Source organism: Rhinopithecus roxellana, chromosome 9, assembly GCF_007565055.1.
Source record: "Rhinopithecus roxellana isolate Shanxi Qingling chromosome 9, ASM756505v1, whole genome shotgun sequence".
NCBI lineage: Eukaryota > Metazoa > Chordata > Mammalia > Primates > Cercopithecidae > Rhinopithecus > Rhinopithecus roxellana.
The window spans coordinates 128,387,694-128,410,594 of NC_044557.1; the positions used below are offsets into that span (position 1 = coordinate 128,387,694).

The 22,901-nt window shown below is 46.4% G+C and overlaps 2 protein-coding genes and 1 pseudogene across 2 annotated transcripts in view; all 3 read left to right on the top strand.

Annotated features, from left to right (window-relative positions):
• The window catches only part of LOC104674078 (neutrophil defensin 4-like), a 48,294-nt gene that overhangs the window by 17,357 nt on the left and 8,036 nt on the right, over positions 1-22,901 (top strand). The window lies entirely within an intron of this gene.
• On the top strand, positions 6,432-7,699 carry LOC115899711 (annotated as a pseudogene).
• On the top strand, positions 10,362-11,232 carry LOC115899676 (defensin-7). Its single transcript, XM_030937940.1, has 2 exons — positions 10,362-10,533; positions 11,120-11,232. Exons 1-2 carry the CDS (start codon positions 10,362-10,364, stop codon positions 11,230-11,232), a joined length of 285 nt encoding a protein of 94 aa, XP_030793800.1.

Here is a 22,901-nt window from a genome sequence, read left to right on the forward strand (position 1 = left end):
CCTTCCCCTTGTTTAGATGGTGAAGGAAACACACAAAACTTCAGATTGTGAATGCCAGGAGCCTCCCTTGGTTTCTAGTAACCACCACTGCTTCAAGTCCTGAGGTCCCTGAACTAACGTTCCATATTCTTCCAAATTGTGGGCTGGGTCAGGTTGACTCTATCCAGAGGGCATCTGCATTTCACCCGGAAGTACACCTGGCTCATTTCCCAGACCTGGGGTCTCTCCTAAAATTTCACTTTGTCACTGACATCTTTCCTGATTTCTCAATTTTAAATTGCAGCAACTTTCCTGAGTAATCTCCATCCCACTTGTTCTCCTTATTTTTAACTGTAGAATAGTAACGGTCTCACATTCTGTACACTCCACTTACTCTCTGTAACATTTCCCTCCCCACTCTAGGAGGGAAGTTGCATGTTTTGCTCATTGCTGGACCACAGTGTTCAGATGACTGCCTAGCACATCGTAAGAGATCAATAAATTAATTATAATAAAATTAATTATATTCAATATCACATAATGATATAAAATTAGATTATTACTCAACTGCATAGGAAAAAATGAAAACTACAGCAGCAATGCAGTCCACATATCAGATTTTGTGACAGCATGAAAAAAAAAGCCAATGAAAAACACTGAAGGCTGAAATACAGAAAAATTTCCTTGGGAAAATGTGGCTTCATGAAGGAATAGGAGTTTAGAAGAAAGAAATAGACTATTTTGGTTTTGAGTGCAAGAAAAGACTTCATGGTGAAACACAGAGGTATTTAAAACATGGGTAGATTAAAAGAAGGGGTAGAGTACAATCTTCGGTAGAGAGAATAATATCAGGGCAAGAAATATGCAAGGTCAGGTAGACCGCCACTGAATTTGGAGGAATGGATGTTGCCAGAGAGAAGGATGGAGTAGAATTCAGGCTGATGTGCTGAGGAGCATCCATAATCCAAGGGAAAGGGTCACATGAGGATGGAGCATCCCTGCTCCTCTGTGTGGATAAGGGCACACTGGGAGCACCACATGTGGCTTCTGCTACTGCAGTCTAGGGTGGGCAATGACAGCTGCAAACTCTAGGACAGAGAACTCAGGGAGAGGTGTGAGGGTCTCCAAACAACCAGGGCAACTTGCTCGGCCTCAAGTAACACTCAGAACTGTTCACTGGGATGCGCGAACACTCTATGTTCACTGATGACATACAAGAGATTTTCTACCTTGAACCACTCGTGTGGTGCAACAATGAATAACGAATAAGTCAGATGCCTCATCCCTATAAATGTAATTACCCAAGAAGGCAGCAGCTCTGTCTCTGTGGGAGGATAGGGGCCTTACTCCAACACACTAGCCAGCTTCCCTCCTAACGACCTCCAGAACCATCCTGCTAGCTCCCTCCAAGGCTTAAATTCTCCTGCCTTTGGCTTGAGGTAAGTTGAGTCCAAGGGCTCTTCCTATTACAGCGTTTTGACTCCTATTGCAACAGTCTTCAATAAACGTTCCCTTGACATTCATTTCTTGAAAGTCTTGCTGAAATTTTTCTTTTAAAAGAAAAGTAAAGAGTTGCTTTTTCTGTATCTCTGTTTGTTCTGAACTCTGCTTACAAACAAAACCAGAATGTGAGAGATGAGAAAAGTACTCGTTTCCTTTTCTGAAGTTCTGTATTTCTTCCTTTGCCACTAAAAGCTGAACAACTCATAAAAATAAAATCTAAGGGAAAGAGTTCATTCTAATATTTCCTGGCAGATCACCCTCCCAACCTCTCAGTGCTTTGTCCTCCTGGATGAAAGTGACACCTGCTTCCTCTTTGCCCCAGCCCTCCACCCATGGCCACCCACTGACTCCTGCCACCACCTGGAATTCCTCCAGCTCTGAACATCAACTATGAAGGTCCCCATCCCTGACTCACCCGCTGTCCTTCTAGCCTCTCTTGTAGCTGTCCCTCCTTCCCTGCTGATCAACATCAACAAGGCTCTTCTCCCCCGGGGCCGTGCATGGGAATCCCCAGGGAGCCTGATGCCCAAGCTGCCCCCAGGACACCTGTCATCTGCTCTCATCTCCTGTCCTTGTGCACTGCACCGTCTTTGCCTCTCAGATTCTCTGAGTTTGGTATTTTTGATGTTTTTCAGACTTCTTAGTGGGGTCTTGAATTCAAACGTCAAACCACGACAAGCGAGTTACCATTTTGACTCCTATATCTTGGAATTGAGGGGGAATTCTGGCTTCAGGCAATGTTTGATTTAAGGACTCGAAGCATGCGTTACATTGTTGTCTTCACCTTTTTCCCATTTATTTCTCTTGGTCTTACTTTGGGCTCTCTCCGCAGGTGACAGTCATGTGAATCATGGTCATCTCTCTGTGATCTTCGTAGCTGATCTCCTGGAGAAAATCCCTACTTCCTTCCCATTGTTCCAGCCAACGCCCAAGTCCCATGGCCGACTCTGAATCTGTCACTGAGGGTGGAGGTTGGCACCACACCTGAGTCCCATACTGCCCCTGCTCCCCAAGGAAGAATTTAAACTCAGAACAGTTGACAGGGGATCGGTGAGTCACTGGAAAAGTCCACAATCCCATTCCCCCACCATGATGGGCTCTGTGTCACACTTTGAAAATAATCTGAGAAGATCCATCAATATTTTAGAGAAGCACAAGTTGACATGCAAAAAGTGCTCAAGTCCAGCTTCTCTCCATGACAATGAGAACTTCTCTCCTTGTTCACTTGCTACTTTGTAAAAAGCCACCACAAAATTTAGAGGATTGAAACAGCATCATCAGGTCTTCACTCTCGCATTTGCAACTGGGGCCTGGCTCCCTCCAGGGGCATCAGAGAAGAGGTTCTGCTGGGATCTGAAGACCTCAGGGCTGAGACACTCCTGCACAGGGGCAGGCGGTGCTGGCTCAGCTGACAGCTCCGGCAAGACTGAGGGAAGAGACTGTGTGACATGCTGGGGTCAGATCATGCAGGCTCATGAGAGAGGTTTTGTGAAATAATTGTTAAATCATCCATAGCTGGGAGAATTTTAAGAACAGAAATTTAAAAACACTGCAAATCAGAGGTCCCCCCCCACCCCCAGGAAGCAGGATGTTTTGCATTCTCTAGCCAGTCCTTGTAGGTGGGCTCAGTTCCTCTCCCTGTGCAACGCTCAGACTTCCTCCAAGCACGATGCCTGGGCTCCAAAGTCGCCAGCGTTCATAGTCTGTCTGGGCTGCTAGCAAAATAATGCCATAAACCAAGCTGCTTATAAAAACAGAAATGTGTTTCTCATGGACTGATAAGACCAAATCAACGTGCCAGGAGATTTGGTGTCGTGAGAACTGCCTTTCTGATTCATAGACGGCATCTTCTCACTGTATTCTCACCTAGTGAACCCTCTCACCAGAGAGGGAGCTCTCTGGGGCATCTTCTATAAGGGCGTTAGTGCTACTTATAAAGCCTGTGCCCTCCTGACCTTCTTACCTACCAAAAGCTCCCATCTCTTATACTATCAACTAATGATTTAAGATTTTAACATATGATTTTCAGAGGAACAAAAACATTTAGGTTGTAACACCATCCAATAGAGAGGAAGTGAAAGATACCAGTTCATCAGGCCCGATCCCAGAAAAACAGCATGGCACTAAGTCAGGTGCATTCAGTTGGTCAAGATGTTACCCAGTCTCGATTCAAAAGGAGACAAGTAAACCTCCTTTTCTGTGTGAGGAGAGTCAATGATTTAGGGACACATTTTTAAACAGCATAAGGGAGTTATTCCCTCACAGTTTTTTGGAAAATTGCTGCAGACGCCAATGGCAGACACATATAAAACTTGTGAGAGGTGACTGGGAAAGGGGGACAAAGGGCAGGGACTCAGAGCTCCTGCCTGTCCCAGCTGGAATATGCAGGCCTGGGAGTTGCTGTTTAGCACAACAGCACCAGGACCTTCCCTTCAGGATGGTAGACAAAGGGCTGAGGGGAGGGCAGGGGAGTGCTCTCTGACAAGCTAGGAGGTGGAGGGTCCTCAGAGCTCACCCCCACGCAGCCTCCGCCCTGCCCCATGATAAGACACACGCTATGTTCCACGACTGTCCTTCCCTACCAGGTCAAAACCACGTTCCCAAGCCCTGCCCAAGGTCCACACACTCTGTGTCTGCTGGGGCCACCAGACAGACTCAGCTGTGTGAAAATATCCTTGCTGCTCCTAGAGGCCTCTCTCCTCTCACACCCACACCTGCACCCCCATCCACAGCTTCCCCAGAATATTTATTCCAGCCTGATGGTGTCAACGTTCTTATGGAGAGTCAGCTCCAACCTAGTGCAGGCTCACTTCAATATTCTCTGGAAATTCAAATGCATGTGTATGAGAGAACAGTTTCAACCATGTCTACACTGGAAGTCTACACTTGTAGAAATTTCTAGAAAAATCCACTGGGGTGGGGGTCATGGATGGTCACAACCTCAGACCACAGTGCCCCAACCCAAGGGGCTGTCAAGAAAAACCACAGCCTCCCCAGAACCAGGGGACTCCAAGGAATCCCACCTTGATGGTGAGGTCACCACTAAACCAGGCTCTCCTTACTGCTACAGGGTAGGGACCTCGCCACCCCCAGGACATGGTGCTGGCTTACATCCAGTACTTGGACCCCCACTTTGTTGCTCTCTTAGCTCATGCTTTGTTGAGTACCCTGCAGGTGACTTCATAGAGTGGTATTTTGCTGGGAACACCATTTGTCTTCATGTAACCCCATTAGCTACATACACCCTCTAGTACAAGCAAACCATAGGGCCTAGATCACACCATGAGGATGCCCTACAAGCTATGCAAAACTATGGACTTGGGAGACCCGTGTGTAACAACAGCACATCCAAATCTAACCAGCTCTCCCCGTAATAGCTCTCTCATGAGTTACTGAGGAAATGCCTATGGATTGGAGTGTGTTCTGTGTGCAGGAGGCTGGTCCAGGTATCACTTCTGCAGGACACTGGACGTTTCCCAAAACCACCAGACCTTCCCCACATGCACACACACCCCTTCTCATTTTGCCTCTACATCCATATCCACCCAGCTCTTCAGGCACCTACTAATGCCCTAGAACCTAAAACCATCATCTGGGGCCCAGTTCCCCAAATGGCCCGAATTTCTTCCTCTGCTGGGATGAGTCCAGTGCCCACTTCCTCCAATGGTGGAATTGCTGGGCCTGCTACAGATCAGGAACTCACTGCTTCCTCAGAGGGGACAGCTGACCCCACTGCTCTGGAACAGTGACCACCCCTTGCGAGGCTTGAGATGCCTCCTCCCTCCTTAAGACTGAGGGAGACGCTTCAGCTTTCACTCCACTGTCCCCAGTCCTGCACAGCCCAGTGCCTGCTGCCTTCACACAGAGCCGCAGGGAGGCCCACCCAGCCTGTGGGACCAGCGCTGTGCACAATCTTCCCGGGGCGGCAGGGGCTGCCCGGCCAGCACACTGGGTTCAGCAGCCTCACCGCAGGGATTTATTGCCTCAGAAGTGACTGCATTCTTTTCTCATTTCCAGATACCTTATTCCATCTAACTCACTAGGAGAAGGAGAAGGAGGGTGGAGAGTGGTACATTTTAAAATGTGCACTGGTCCCCCTAGGACTCCCCCTCAAATAACCCAGGGAGGACCATACCAGCTCAAGCCTGGTTATCCCAAGCACAAAGTAATCATCCCACTCATGCCGAGTGTATGGTGGCCACTAAGCCTGCCCAGAACTGGCTTTGGAACAAGGTGTTTGAGCACACAGCACCAGTCTTGCTGCCCCCTTGGCCCCCTGCCTTGTGGGACCTCTGAGACCCATTTGGTCTCACCTAAAAATCTCAGGATTTCTAGACCCAAACAGTCCTAGCAAATTGTTTAGCCTGAACTCTCTAAGGTCAAGCAAAGAGGCGAGTGTTCCCTCTAACAAACCACCTGTGGTATGTACGTGCTTTTTGTGTGTGTGTGTGTGTGCAAGATTTAATGAAAAACAAACAAAAATAGGAATGGTTGCTTTCAACCTTTTCCAGGTTGTGAAAGGTTTGCCACGATTCTCAGGGGTGTGGTTCTAAGCGGCATCAGTGGAACAGATACAAAATGCTGTCTTCCTCCCAGGCCGGAAGGCAGCGCACCTTCTCCTCTTAACCGCCATACTAGCGGGTGAGGAGTCAGTGCTATGACCCAGGCCAAAAGCTGGAGTGTCCTCATGGCTTTTTCTCTGACCAGTGGGGATTCCATCTACCTTGAGGCGTGCTGGCTGGGCCCTGTGTCCACACCAGCGCGCGGTGAGAGAGGGTAGCTTATCAACAGGCTGCTGGGCCTTAATACTGAAAGTGAGCGCAGTGGGTCACGGCCAGGAAGGGACTAACACAGATGCCCTCCCAGTCCCCACTGCTGGCCTAATTTTAGAATACCACGGAAAAGAGCTTTGATGAAGACAATAGGAAGTCAACACAGCAGAGAGTGGTATGGACAACCCAGAAGCCAGCCTCACACGTTCCATGCCCACACTTAACGATGACAACAACAGCAATAATAATAATAAAACAAATGTACAGGTGAAAAGCAGCGCTCGGGGTGTGCTGCTGCAAGCTGGGGAAGGCACGTGGTCAACTTGGAGAGCCAAGTTACTGGACAGGAGGTCCACGGAGCCCTCCCTGACGCCCGACCTGCTGAATTTCAAGAAAGGCTGGCTGACTAAGCAGTATGAGGACGGCCAGTGGAAGAAACACTGGTTTGTCCTGGCCGATCAAAGCCTGAGATACTACAGGGATTCGGTGGCTGAGGAGGCAGCCGACTTGGATGGGGAAATTGACTTGTCTACATGTTACCATGTCACAGAGTATCCAGTTCAGAGAAACTATGGCTTCCAGATCCATACAAAGGAGGGCGAGTTTACCTGTCGGCCATGACGTCCGGGATTCGGCGGAACTGGATCCAGACCATCATGAAACACCTGCACCCGACCACTGCCCCGGATGTGACGAGCTCGTTGCCAGAGGAAAAAAACAAGAGCAGCTCCTCTTTTGAGACATGCCGGAGGCCTACTGAGAAGCAAGAGGCAGAGCTGGGGGAGCCTAACCCTGAGCAGAAGAGGAGCGGCGCACGGGAGCGGAGGCGAGAGGGCCGCTCCAAGACCTTTGACTGGGCTGAGTTCCGTCCCATCCAGCAGGCCCTGGCTCAGGAGCGGGTGGGTGGCGCAGGGCCCGCTGACACCCATGAGCCCTTGCGCCCTGAGGCGGGGCCTGGGGAGCTGGAGCGGGAGCGTGCACGGAGGCGGGAGGAGCGCCGCAAGCGCTTCGGGATGCCGGACGCCACAGACGGGCCAGGCACTGAGGAGGCAGCCCTGCGCGTGGAGGTGGACCGGAGCCCAGGGCTGCCTGTGAGTGACCTCAAGACGCATAAGGTCCATGTGGAGAACGAGCAGCGGTGGCATCAGGTGGAGACCACGCCTCTCCGGGAAGAGAAGCAGGTGCCCATCGCTCCCGTCCACCTGTCTTCTGAAGATGGGGGTGACCGGCTCTCCACACGCGAGCTGACCTCTCTGCTGGAGAAGGAGCTGGAGCAGAGCCAGAAGGAGGCCTCAGACCTTCTGGAGCAGAACCGGCTCCTGCAGGTATGTACATTCTTAATTCCGGAAAGTCCAACAAACCTGCCCTGCTTAGCAACACAAACCGAGTTGGTCCTCATCTCACCGGGCGTTCTCCAATACACCTGTTTGTCCAAACAGCTTTGACTTGTTTTTATGCTTAGACCCCAGGTTCCAAGGAGGCTGGTTCAGGCCAGATTCCAAATCCTCGTCTGTGTGTGGGTGGCATTCTTAGCCTAGTCTCCTTACGGAGTAGATACTACGATACACAGGCCAGGCTGTCCCAGTGGCTTTCAATATTCCTTTGGTCCAGGTAGTTCAGTCTCAGCCACCAGTGTAGGCATCGCAGGGTCAATTGTCTTAGGAGTCGTGGAGAGTTCATAGTTGGGTGCTGCCCGGGGCCTGGCCAGGGCTGACCATAGACAAGGCGTCCCTCTGTGAACTCCTATTTTAATGCCAGCTTCCCAATAAATTTCACAACTGCTCTTACCAGCAGGTATTTAAACTACTCAATAGAAAGTAACCGTGAAAATTAGGACACCTGTTCCCAAAAGACCCTTAAATAGGGGAAGTCCTTTCCTGCTTGTGCACAGCTGCACGTATAGCAACATGAGCCCTGGGACAGGGGACTGTCCTCTGCCCACTCTGGTGGCCTTGCCTAGCTTAACAATCTGTAAGCAATACAATACAAAACTTAAACTTTCATGTTGCAGTTTCACCCCTGAAGCTGTGTTCTCAATCTGACTCGTGACTATGGGGCCACCCCAGAGGGATCCAGTGAGGGCATATTTTGCTGTGTGGGACTCTTTGCTGCAGAGGGGAGTGGCTATGAGCTCAGTTAATAAACTCAAGCAGTTTCCTTCCAAACACACGTGTCCTACTTAACATGTCCAACAGAGATGATCGTACCAATAGCTCCTAAAACATTATTTTTTTTTATTATACTTTAAGTTCTAGGGTACACATGCACAATGTACAGGTTTGTTACATATGTATACATGTGCCACGTTGGTGTGCTGCACCCATCAACTCGTCAGCACCCATCAACTCGTCATTTACATCAGGTATAACTCCTAATGCCATCCCTCCTCCCTCCTCCCCCCTCCCCACAATAGGCCCTGGTGTGTGATGTTCCCCTTCCCGTGTCCGAGTGATCTCATTGTTCAATTCCCACCCATGAGTGAGAACATGCGGTGCTTGGTTTTCTGTTCTTGGGATAGTTTGCTGAGAATGATGGTTTCCAGCTGCATCCATGTCCCTACAAAGGACACGAACTCATCCTTTTTATGGCTGCATAGTATTCCATGGTGTATATGTGCCACATTTTCTTAATCCAGTCTGTCACTGATGGACATTTGCGTTGATTCCAAGTCTTTGCTATTGTGAACAGTGCCACAATAAACATACGTGTGCATGTGTCTTTATAGCAGCATGATTTATAATCCTCTGGGTATATACCCAGTAATGGGATGGCGGGTCATATGGTATTTCTAGTTCTAGATCCTTGTGGAATCACCATACTGCTAAAACATTATCTTATTTTGAGAAAAGTCTACTCATGTTCTTTAGTTTTTATGTTTTATTTATTTATTTATTTATTTATTTAAAGAGATGGGGTCTCACTATGTTGCTGAAGCTGGTCTCCAACTCCTGGGCTCAAGCAATCTTTCTGCTTTGGCCTTTGAAAGCACTGAGATTGCCTTTGTGAGCATCCTGCCAGCTCATTGGCCCATTTATTATTCAGATTAATTGTTTTTTGCTATTGAGTTGTTTGACCTCCATGTGTATTCGGATATTTATCCCTTCTACCATGTAGGGTTTGCAAATATCTTCTCTCATAATCTGGGTTGCCTTTTCATTTAGTTGATGGCTTCCTTTGCTGTGCAGGTGCTTTAGCGTTCAATGCAGCCCCGCTTGTCTATTTCCATTTCATTGCCTGTGCCTTTGATGTCACAGCCAAGAGATAATTGCCCAGATTAATGTCAAAAAGCTTTATCCCTATATGTACTTCTAGTAGTTTATGGTTTCAGATTTTATGTTTAGGTCTTCAATCCATTGAGTTGATTTTTGTATGTGGTTTAGGGAAAAAAACCACATATACACATATCTCAAATTCTAAGGTAGTATACATTAGACACATACAATGTTTAATTGTCCCATGTATGTAAATAGAGCTGAAAATAATAAACGTATTTTTATCTTTCAATCAATTCTATCTCTGTCTCACAGAACTTGTTTCACCTATAGCCTGATGAGGTTGCTGTCCTCTCTACCAGCTCCTGTAGGAGACTGCTCATCCCCTCACCTCGAACACTCCTTCATGAGGGGGGTAATGCCCTTGAATCCTCTAATGAATTATTTCTCTACTCCAGTGGAATTCAGGTCTGTTATGCGGGTCTGGATCTCTGAAGAGAAGAGGGCTCATTTTCAGAAAATAAGAGGCATTTATTCAATGAAATTACTGAATTAAAGCACTGTTTCTATTATTTTCTGCAATATTAAAAGTAAATATTTAAGCAGGCAAAAATGGAAAAAATGATAGGATCCTTATCATCACCATGAGCTCCAACCTAGCACAGACACTAAACCTAGAGATTCATGCTAGAACGAAAGCTGGGAGAGCAAAGGAGCCTCAGAAGGATGTAGAGGCCAATGAATACCTGCACCCTCTCCAACAAAATGCCCACCTCCTCTCACTGCAGCATCCATCTCTGAGCCTTCTCGCAGCAGAGCTATAAATCCAGGCTGGCTCCTCCATCCCCACACATTCACTCCTGCTCTCCCTCCTCTCCTCCAGGTGACCACAGGTATGAGGACCCTCACTCTCCTCTCTGCCATTCTCCTGGTGGCCCTCCAGACCTGGACAGAGCCGCTCCAGGCAAGAGCTGATGAGATGCCAGCCCAGGAGCAGCCTCCAGCAGGCGACCAGGATGTGCTCATTTACTTTTCAGGAGATGAGAGCTCCTCTCTTCAGGTTCCAGGTGAGAGACGCCAGCATGCAGAGCTACAGACTAGAGGGAAGGACGGGAGACAGGCTCTGGAATTGGGTCTCAGTGGCAGATGTCACTTAGGTGGCTTTACTTAACATCTCTGGTCCTGGATGTTCTCATTTCTAAATGGAATAGAGATCCAAATAAATCTAAGAGATTTTTCTTTCTCCAAAAACATGATTCTAAGATATGACTGTGAAATTCACTAGGTTTAAGATATAAGGGGGATGCTACGTAGTTCCTTCTGGATTCAGACAAATAAGCTTAAGTATATAGAAAATATTTCACCCTGTCTATATAGGAGGTTTTAGAACCTGGAGAGGAGCTTAAGAGTATGTTCAGGTGTGTGTGTGATGGGGCAGGAGAGCAAAAACACGAAGCCAAGGAGAATGAGTCTCAAGTCCTGTGTGACCAGCACTGCTCTGTGTATTTATTCCTATTGACTGAGATTGTTTCTGCTACCGGCTGCAATACAGCCAACATCACTCATCAGCCAACATGTGACTTCTCCAAGATTCCCTTTACCACCCACTGCTGACCCCATACTCAATTTCTGATGCTCTCTCTGGGTCCCCAGCCTCAACGAAGGGCTTGATCTGCCATTGCAGAGTACTCTACTGCCTTTTTGGAGAACATCTTGGTGGGACCTGCTTCATCCATGGTGAATGCTACCCAATCTGCTGCTACTAAGCTTGCAGACTAGAGAAAAAGAGTTCATAATTTGCTTTGAGCATTAAAGGGAATTGTTATTTCTATACCTTGTTGTCAATTTCCTGTTCTCATTCTAAATAAATACTTGGTAACATGATTTCCAGGTTTTTTCTTTTATGTTGTTTTTAAGGTGGAGTCCCAGGCTGGAGTGCAATGACAGGACCTCGGCTCACTGCAAGCTCTGTCTCCCAGGTTCAAGCAATTCTCTTGCCTCAGCCTTCTGAGTAGCTGGGATTACAGGTGCCCACCACCACGCCCAGCTAGTTTTTGTATTTTTAGTAGAGACGCTGTTTCTCCATGTTGGCCAGGATGGTCTTGATCTCCTGACCTCGTGACCCACCCACCTTGGCCTCCCAAAGTGCTGGGATTACAGGCATGAGCCACCGCACCCAGGACAATCTAATAAAATAAAGATGCAAATTCTAGGAACTTCAAGGAAGAATTCGGTTTCAGACACAGATGTATATGAAAGGTCAAATGATGCCCTTGATCTCTCCATCCGCTGCTCTGTCTTTTCACTCTGCCTCTTTTTCACTGGATCCACTCTCAAAGAACTCCGGTGTTCTCGGCAGACAATCAGTGTCAGCTTAAAGTTTATGCAGTCAACAAATCATTCCTTCTAAGGAAAAACCATCATGCTGTTTCCAAAAATGTTGGAGTTTCATTCAACCAACCTGGATCACACATCTGCCATTTAAGTTTAGGGGTTATATCAATTCTATTGAAACAACTTTAATTAAGGTTGAAATGAATGGGTTGCAGGAGTTTGAGACTACACTGGGCAACACGGTGAAACCCCGTCTACACAAAAACATACAAAAAATTAGCTGGGCATGGTGGCACACACCTGTGGTCCAAGCTATCAGGGAGGCTGAGGTGGGAAGACTGCTTGAGCCTGGAATGTTGACGCTGCAGCAAGCTGAGATTGTACCACTGCAGTCCAGCCTGGGCAACAGAGTGAGACACTCCAGCCTGGGCACCAGACTGAGACCCTGTCTCCGAAAAACAAACAAACAAAAAAAAAAAACCCAAAAAAAAAACAATTTTTTTGAAGGTTGGAATGGGTTGTTAAGAAAGCTGTAATGAGTCAAACAAAGAGCCCAGGAGCACCACACTATGATAGACTCATTATCAGGACCTTCCAGGAGGAAGAGCAACAGCAACACCCTCTTAGCTCCTCAGAGTATGTGCCGGGATGGTCATGGCTCCTCTGCCAGGCTGTCTCCAACTGTTGCTCATCTTAATACCTCTCTCCTGGGGCCTGTGTCCTTTTGAGCTTGTCTTTTTCTTCCTTTCCAAGAGGACACGGTCACTGCCTAAACCTGGTGTCTCTGTAGGGCCAGGCTGACATCTTGTTGAGGTGTAATGTGACTCTTCCTCCTGTCTCCCCTCTGTTTCCTTCTCCAGATTCCAGCTGTCCCTTGAACAGTTATCCAATATGGCCTGCACATGGCCTATCAATCCCTGACCACAAGACCCTGGGGAGGCGTCCAGCGTGAGTGCCAGCTCCTTATTTGATTTGGAATATAGCGGTTTCAGTTTGTGATTCCATGACACATATTTGGAATAAGAATATGTCTGTTTGAGCCAAGGCTACTCTTATCAGGAGGGCTCTGGTAGAATGCCTTAAGAAGTCCTGGAGTGACAGAGAGACCACTGTTTGCAAAGAGACAGAATTTCAAGTGGGTTATTTACAATTCTTGACCAAAATAATTCAATGGGCCCAGATGCTGCTGTGACCAGCAACACCAACAACAAATGCCCAGACCCCAGGAGAAGGGGCTGGTGTTCTCCACGTTCACCTCACGCAGATTCTAAGCAGGTCTCAGCCCCAGACCAAGGCTCTGCCTGTCTGAGGAGGCAGCTTCAGACAGGCAGAGGGTCCAGGCGACCCACTGAGACACTGCAAATGTGAGGAACCCAACACAGATCCCAGGGAGGACAGAGGGGGTCTGTGTCCAACAAAGAAATGGCTCCAGGCCGGGCATGGTGGCTCATGCCTGTAATCCCAGCACAATGGGAGGCCGAGGTGGGAGGATCACCTGAGGTCAGGAGTTTGAGACCAGCCTGGCCAACATTGTGAAACCCCATCTCTACTAAAAATACAAAAATTAGCCAAGCATGGTGGTGTGTGCCTGTAATCCTAGCTACTCCGGAGGCTGAGGCAAGAGAACCGCTTGAACCTGGAAGGCAGAGGTTGTAATGAACCGAGATCACGCCATTGCACTCCAGCCTGGGGGACAGAGCGGGATTCCGTCTCAACAACAACCACAACGAAAAACAAAAGAATTTGCTGGATACCGCTATTCAGTAGTGAACCTTTGCAGTGCCCTTGGGGTAAGTTTATAAGGGACAGGAGCGCCGCCTGCTTTCCTTAAGGTGCTACTGTAGCACTACCGGCCCATCTTTCTGTAAGGGCAGGTTCTCCTTGCCTGGGAATACAGTGTGGGCACTGCTAGGTCGCCCTCTGATGACTGAGGACATCTCAAGGTGGAAACATACTGAAGCTACTGAGGAGAAAAAGCAGAAACAGCCCTTGGCACAAACAGATTGCACCTCAGTGAAAAGGCTCTGGCTTCGATGTTGGGTGGGGTGGGGTGAAAGAGAGAAGGGCGCTCAGCAGAGAGAAGGTCCTCATGACCACCGGTCATCACAGGGAATGGTGGTTACTTCTCACGAAGCTGCAGGATCCCGATGGCTAATGAGGGGGAGTCATACCCATCATGTGTTTGCATTTGTTCACTGAAAGCTGGGCCTAAGAGTAACGGGCTTTGCTGAATAGGGCTTGGACATTTGTATGTATGTGAGTATGGGGGCCGGGAGGAGAGGGGAGAGAGGAAAGCAAACCATTTGAAGTTCCCTTATTGTCCCCAAAGCCCTTTGATGTTCTTTTTCCAGGTCCGCCATCTATTTGCTTGGTGCCTCTGATGACTTCATGAGTTGTGATACAGATCCTGAGAAGATTCCCTGCTTCCCGTCTGTCTGTATGTTTACCAACCACCATGTGAACTAGCCTGTGTAACTCCTATTCCATCTGGAGTAAGCTGGGGCCACTTCTTATTTCCCAAAGGTAGATCAGACAATTCCAGAATTCCCCTTTAGGTCAAGACCAGGAAATCAAGACCACTTATCCTTAGAAGAATCTTGTCCTCTTAGGTAGATCAGGGTGGCTGAGTAATAGCTCCTGGGTGAGATTCCCAGGTGATAGGGGAATTGTTGTCTTCCCCTTGAACAAGTGGGGAAAGTGGTGTGGACAGTTTTAATTCACAATGAACAAGCACAATTTGGGGTGAAGGGCTGGGCGCGGTGGCTCATACCTGCAATCTCAGCAGTTCAGCAGGCCGAGACGGGGGGATCAGTTGAGGTCAGGAATTTGAGACCAGCCTGGCCAACACGGTGAAACCTTGTCTCTACTGAACATACAAACATTAGCCGAGTGTGGTGGCATGCACCTGTAATCCCAGCTACTTGGGAGACTGAGGCAGGAGAATCGCTTGAACCCAGGAGGTAGATGTTGCAGTGAGCTGAGATCGTGCTACTGCACTCCAGCCTGGGTGACAGAGCAAGACTCTGTCTCAAAAAAAATTGGGGTGAAGAAGGTAGGTTTAATTGGAAACCCGGTTCGTGGTTAAAAAGGCCACCTCACACTGGATAAATGAATGCCAAGTTCAAGTAAATATAAAACAAATGCAATGACACAGAAAATGCACATCTCTGGAAATGGCTGAAAAGTTTCAGAATTCTTTCACTCTGCACGGACCTCAGCAATGGGATTTAACAGAAAGCGTTTATGTCCGTTGCTTTTCGAAGGACCTGGGAGAAAGAGTCTCTGTCCTGAGCGATGATGGTCTATGAGCAGTAAACCTCCCCTAGGTCCACAGCGGTCTCAGTAAAACGCTATTGCTAGGACCCACGCCCCAGAGTGTCTGATTCAGCAGGTCTGGGGTGGGATCCAGGAGTTCGTACTGCTACCATGTTCCCAGGTGATGCAGGTGCTTCTGGTTCAGAGCTCTGGCTTTGAGAACACCTGCTGTGGCGTGAGAAATGGCATTGCTCTCACCTGGCTCCCAACAACACACCTCAGGGATCCTTGACCTGTTGGTTTCAGAAACCTTCCTCATACTCTGTTTTATTCACCCACTCCACAGCCATAACCGCAATCTTATCACTTGGAGATACTCTCTCCTTAAAAATGCAGATTCCAGCATCCTACCCTGCCTCGTCCCCACCCCTCAAACTTTCTAACTCAGCCACTCCCACGCTGTCACTCAATGTCGTCAACACCTCCATTCTCTAGGAACACCACTATTTCCCAATCAGTTGTCCAAACTCTTAATTCTTTCACATTCAGCCCTGGTCTGTGTTCCATCACTTAATCACTATTGTATGAGGACCCTACTCTCTCATCTTTTCCGCCTACTCTCTCATCTCCCTGGGCAAATGCCAAATACTAAGCCTACATCAATTTTATATTGTTCTCACCTTCACCTTGATGCTGAGAAAAAGTCCCAACCACGGAAATCCAATTAAAGCACAACTGAGTTCTCTGCCCTGCCTAGAAATCTTCCAAAAATCCTTACTTTTCCAATCTCAAAAGAGAACAAAATTATGTCACAGCATCTATTCTAGAAAAGCTCTTTTTTAAAAACCTCTTCGGAGGCAGAGCAAGATGGCCGAATAGGAACAGCTCCAGTCTCCAACTCCCAGCGCGATCGACACAGAAGACCGGTGATTTCTGCATTTTCAACTGAGGTACTGGGGACATCTCACTAGGGAGTGCTGGACAATCGGTGCTGGTCAGCTGCTGCAGCCTGACCAGCGAGAGCTGAAGCAGGGCGAGGCATCGCCTCACCTGGGAAGTGCAAGGGGGAAGGGAATCCCTTTTCCTAGCCAGGGGAACTGAGACACACAACACCTGGAAAATCGGGTAACTCCCACCCCAATACCGCGCTTTAAGCAACGGGCACACCAGAAGAATATATCCCTCACCTGGCCGGGAGGGTCCCATGCCCACGGAGCCTCCCTCATTGTTAACACAGCTGTCTGCAGCGATCTAACCGCGAGGCAGCAGCGAGGCTGGGGGAGGGGCGCCCGCCATTGCTGAGGCTTAAGTAGGTAAACAAAGCCGCTGGGAAGCTCGAACTGGGTGGAGCTCACAGCAGCTCAAGGAAACCTGCCTGTCTCTATAGACTCCACCTCTGGGGGCAGGGCTCAGCTAAAAAACAATAGGGGAAACAGCAGAGGCCTGAGCAGACGGGAACGACTCTGTCTGACAGCTTTGAAGAGAGCAGTGGATCTCCCAACACGGAGGTTGAGATCTGAGAACGGACAGACTGCCTGCTCAAGTGGGTCACTGACCACTGAGTAGCCTAACTGGGAGACATCCTCCACTAGGGGCAGTCTGACACCCCACACCTCACAGGGTGGAGTACACCCCTGAGAGGAAGCTTCCAAAGGAAGAATCAGACAGGTACACTCGCTGTTCAGCAATATTCTATCTTCTGCAACCTCTGCTGCTGATACCCAGGCAAACAGGGTCTGGAGTGGACCTCAAGCAATCTCCAACAGACCAACAGACAGTCCTTCTGACTGTCAGAAGGAAAACTATCAAACAGGAAGGACACCTATACCAAAACCCCATCAGTACGTCACCACCATCAAAGACCAGAGACAGATAAAACCACAAAGATGGGGAAGAAGCAGGGCAGAAAAGCTGGAAATTCAAAAAATAAGAGCGCATCTCCCCCTGCAAAGGAGCGCAGCCCATCGCCAGCAACGGATCAAAGCTGGTCAGAGAATGACTTGGACGAGAGGAGAGAAGAAGGCTTCAGTCCATCAAACTTCTCAGAGCTAAAGGAGGAATTACGTACCCAGCGCAAAGAAACTAAAAATCTTGAAAAAAGAGTGGAAGAATTGACAGCTAGACTCATTAATGCAGAGAAGATCATAAACGAAATGACAGAGATGAAAACCATGACACGAGAAATACGTGACAAATGCACAAGCTTCAGTAACCGACTCGATCAACTGGAAGAAAGAGTATCAGCGATTGAAGATCAAATGAATGAAATGAAGCGAGAAGAGAAACCAAAAGAAAAAAGAAGAAAAAGAAATGAGCAAAGCCTGCAAGAAGTATGGGATTACGTAAAAAGACCAAATCTACGTCTGATTGGGGTGCCTGAAAGTGAGGGGGAAAATGGAACCAAGTTGGAAAACACTCCTCAGGATATCATCCAGGAGAACTTCCCCAACCTAGTAGGGCAGGACAACATTCAAATTCAGGAAATACAGAGAACGCCACAAAGATACTCCTCCAGAAGAGCAACTCCAAGACACATCATTGCCAGATTCACCAAAGTTGAAATGAAGGAAAAAATCTTAAGGGCAGCCAGAGAGAAAGGTCGGGTAATCCACAAAGGGAAGCCCATCAGAATAACAGCAGATCTCTCGGCAGAAACTCTACAAGCCAGAAGAGAGTGGGGGCCAATATTCAACGTTCTTAAAGAAAAGAAATTTAAACCTAGAATTTCATATCCACCCAAACTAAGTTTCATAAGTGAAGGAGAAATAAAATCCTTTACAGATAAGCAAATGCTTAGAGATTTTGTCACCACCAGGCCTGCCTTACAAGAGACCCTGAAGGAAGCCCTAAACATGGAAAGGAACAACCGGTACCAGCCATCACAAAAACATGCCAAAATGTAAAGACCATCGAGGCTAGGAAGAAACTGCATCAACTAACGAGCAAAATAACCAGTTAATATCATAATGGCAGGATCAAGTTCACACATAACAATATTAACCTTAAATGTTAATGGACTAAATGCTCCAATTAAAAGACACAGACTGGCAAACTGGATAAAGAGTCAAGACCCATCAGTCTGCTGTATTCAGGAGACCCATCTCACATGCAGAGACATACATAGGCTCAAAATAAAGGGATGGAGGAAGATCTACCAAGCAAATGGAGAACAAAAAAAAGCAGGGGTTGCAATCCCTGTCTCTGATAAAACAGACTTTAAACCATCAAAGATCAAAAGAGACAAAGAAGGCCATTACATAATGGTAAAGGGATCAATTCAACAGGAAGAGCTAACTCTCCTAAATATATATGCACCCAATACAGGAGCACCCAGATTCATAAAGCAAGTCCTTAGAGACTTACAAAGAGACTTAGACTCCCATACAATAATAATGGGAGACTTCAACACTCCGCTGTCAACATTAGACAGATCAACGAGACAGAAAGTTAACAAGGATATCCAGGAATTGAACTCATCTCTGCACCAAGCGGACCTAATAGACATCTATAGAACTCTCCACCCCAAATCAACAGAATATACATTCTTCTCAGCACCACATCGCACTTATTCCAAAATTGACCACATAATTGGAAGTAAAGCACTCCTCAGCAAATGTAAAAGAACAGAAATTATAACAAACTGTCTCTCAGACCACAGTGCAATCAAACTAGAACTCAGGACTAAGAAACTCAATCAAAACCGCTCAACTACATGGAAACTGAACAACCTGCTCCTGAATGACTACTGGGTACATAACGAAATGAAAGCGGAAATAAAGATGTTCTTTGAAACCAATGAGAACAAAGATACAACATACCAGAATCTCTGGGACACATTTAAAGCAGTGTGTAGAGGGAAATTTATAGCACTAAATGCCCACAAGAGAAAGCAGGAAAGATCTAAAATTGACACTCTAACATCACAATTAAAAGAACTAGAGAGGCAAGAGCAAACACATTCAAAAGCTAGCAGAAGGCAAGAAATAACTAAGATCAGAGCCGAACTGAAGGAGATAGAGACACAAAAAACCCTCCAAAAAATCAATGAATCCAGGAGTTGGTTTTTTGAAAAGATCAACAAAATTGACAGACCGCTAGCAAGGCTAATAAAGAAGAAAAGAGAGAGGAATCAAATAGATGCAATAAAAAATGATAAAGGGGATATTACCACTGACCCCACAGAAATACAAACTACCATCAGAGAATACTATAAACGCCTCTACGCAAATCAACTAGAAAATCTAGAAGAAATGGATAAATTCCTGGACACTTACACTCTCCCAAGGCTAAACCAGGAAGAAGTTGAATCCCTGAATAGACCAATAGTAGGCTCTGAAATTGAGGCAACAATTAATAGCCTACCCACCAAAAAAAGTCCAGGACCAGATGGATTCACAGCTGAATTCTACCAGAGGTACAAGGAGGAGCTGGTACCATTCCTTCTGAAACTATTCCAATCAATAGAAAAAGAGGGAATCCTCCCTAACTCATTTTATGAGGCCAACATCATCCTGATACCAAAGCCTGGCAGAGACACATCAAAAAAAGAGAATTTTAGACCAATATCCCTGATGAACATCGATGCAAAAATTCTCAATAAAATACTGGCAAACCGGATTCAGCAGCACATCAAAAAGCTTATCCACCATGATCAAGTGGGCTTCATCCCTGGGATGCAAGGCTGGTTCAACATTCGCAAATCAATAAACGTAATCCAGCATATAAACAGAACCAAAGACAAGAACCACATGATTGTCTCAATAGATGCAGAAAAGGCTTTTGACAACATTCAACAGCCCTTCATGCTAAAAACGCTCAATAAATTCGGTATTGATGGAACGTACCTCAAAATAATAAGAGCTATTTATGACAAACCCACAGCTAATATCATACTGAATGGGCAAAAACTGGAAAAATTCCCTTTGAAAACTGGCACAAGACAGGGATGCCCTCTCTCACCACTCCTATTCAACATAGTGTTGGAAGTTCTGGCTAGGGCAATCAGGCAAGAGAAAGAAATCAAGGGTATCCAGTTAGGAAAAGAAGAAGTCAAATTGTCCCTGTTTGCAGATGACATGATTGTATATTTAGAAAACCCCATCGTCTCAGCCCAAAATCTCCTTAAGCTGATAAGCAACTTCAGCAAAGTCTCAGTATACAAAATTAATGTGCAAAAATCACAAGCATTCTTATACACCAGTAACAGACAAGCAGAGAGCCAAATCAGGAATGAACTTCCATTCACAATTGCTTCAAAGAGAATAAAATACCTAGGAATCCAGCTTACAAGGGATGTAAAGGACCTCTTCAAGGAGAACTACAAACCACTGCTCAGTGAAATCAAAGAGGACACAAACAAATGGAAGAACATACCATGCTCATGGATAGGAAGAATCAATATCGTGAAAATGGCCATACTCCCCAAGGTTATTTATAGATTCAATGCCATCCCCATCAAGCTACCAATGAGTTTCTTCACAAAATTGGAAAAAACTGCTTTAAAGTTCATATGGAACCAAAAAAGAGCCCGCATTGCCAAGACAATCCTAAGTCAAAAGGACAAAGCTGGAGGCGTCACGCTACCTGACTTCAAACTATACTACAAGGCTACAGTCACCAAAACAGCATGGTACTGGTACCAAAACAGAGATATAGATCAATGGAACAGAACAGAGTCCTCAGAAATAATACCACACATCTACAGCCATCTGATCTTTGACAAACCTGAGAGAAACAAGAAATGGGGAAAGGATTCCCTATTTAATAAATGGTGCTGGGAAAATTGGCTAGCCATAAGTAGAAAGCTGAAACTGGATCCTTTCCTTACCCCTTATACGAAGATTAATTCAAGATGGATGAGAGACTTAAATGTTAGACCTAATACCATAAAAACCCTAGAAGAAAATCTAGGTAGTACCATTCAGGACATAGGCATGGGTAAGGACTTCATGTCTAAAACACCAAAAGCAACGGCAGCAAAAGCAAAAATTGACAAATGGGATCTAATTAAACTAAAGAGCTTTTGCACAGCAAAAGAAACTACCATCAGAGTGAACAGGCAACCTACAGAATGGGAGAAAATTTTTGCAACCTACTCATCTGACAAAGGGCTAATATCCAGAATCTACAAAGAACTCAAACAAATATACGAGAAAAAAACAAACAACCCCATCAAAAAGTGGGGAAAGGATATGAACAGACATTTCTCAAAAGAAGATATTCATACAGCCAACAGACACATGAAAAAATGCTCATCATCACTCGCCATCAGAGAAATGCAAATCAAAACCACAATGAGATACCATCTCACACCAGTTAGAATGGCAATCATTAAGAAGTCAGGAAACAACAGGTGTTGGAGAGGATGTGGAGAAATAGGAACACTTTTACACTGTTGGTGGGATTGTAAACTAGTTCAACCATTATGGAAAACAGTATGGCAATTCCTCAAGGATCTAGAACTAGATGTACCATATGACCCAGCCATCCCACTACTGGGTATATACCCAAAGGATTATAAATTATTCTACTACAAAGACACATGTACACGTATGTTTATTGCGGCACTATTCACAATAGCAAAGACTTGGAATCAACCCAAATGTCCATCTGTGACAGACTGGATTAAGAAAATGTGGCACATATACACCATGGAATACTATGCAGCCATAAAAAAGGATGAGTTTGCGTCCTTTGTAGGGACATGGATGCAGCTGGAAACCATCATTCTTAGCAAACTATCACAAGAAGAGAAAACCAAACACCGCATGTTCTCACTCATAGGTGGGAACTGAACAATGAGATCACTTGGACTCGGGTAGGGGAACGTCACGCACAGGGGCCTATCATGGGGAGGGGGGAGGGGGGAGGAGGGAGGGCTTGCATTGGGGAGTTATACAAGATATAAATGATGAATTGATGGGTGCTGACGAGTTGATGGGTGCAGCACACCAACATGGCATAAGTATACATATGTAACAAACCTGCACGTTATGCACATGTACCCTAGAACTTAAAGTATAATAAAAAAAAAAAAAAAAAAAAAAAAAAAAAAAAAAAAAAGAACCACACGTATCATTGATTCAGATGGAGGCTCCCACCTGAGGGAATCACAGCACTGGGGTGGGTTAAGGGAGTCTCATTTAGTTCATCATCCCCAAGCCACCAGCCTCCTCAAGCAGCACAGTGGCCTCCTAAAGTCACGGTTATTAATGTCTCTGGATGTGCTACGGACACCCAAGGCACCAAGGTCCTTCCAAGGGCCATCACTTTTTTAATTCTCAACCCCATGGCCACCATCTCCTCATCACAATTGGGCTAGACCCACTGTGCTGCACACCTTGGTGATCACAGAAGAGTTAGCTTCTTTTTCCCTTAGAGATAATATCATTTATATGTTCTCCAATAATGAGACCTCCCCACACCATCACAGGACATCTACCATCTCAACATGAAACATTACTGAACAACAGATTGTGAATGGATAGTAAACTATGATCTTCTGAGGACTGACGCCCCAGGCCCACTGGCACCCAGCAGCGCCACGAGGCTTTTGCTAGACCACAGCTCTCCATTTGACAGGCAACTTCTGGCACAAGCTCCTGTTTTTACTGGTTTTAAAGGTTAGCTAATATTTCCCACTTACTTCTCCTGGCAAGAAGTAGGGATTATTGCTCCAGAACCCACCGAGGGTGCAGTCAGAGGCAGCAAATGAGGAGAAGAAGCCTTCAAACTAGAGACAACAACTACATCAGGTAAAGACCATATGGAAGTGTCATCACCAAACGTGGCCATGAGGGAGAAAGACTCCAAGGAAAAGTGGGTGTGAGCTGACCCCATAATCTGT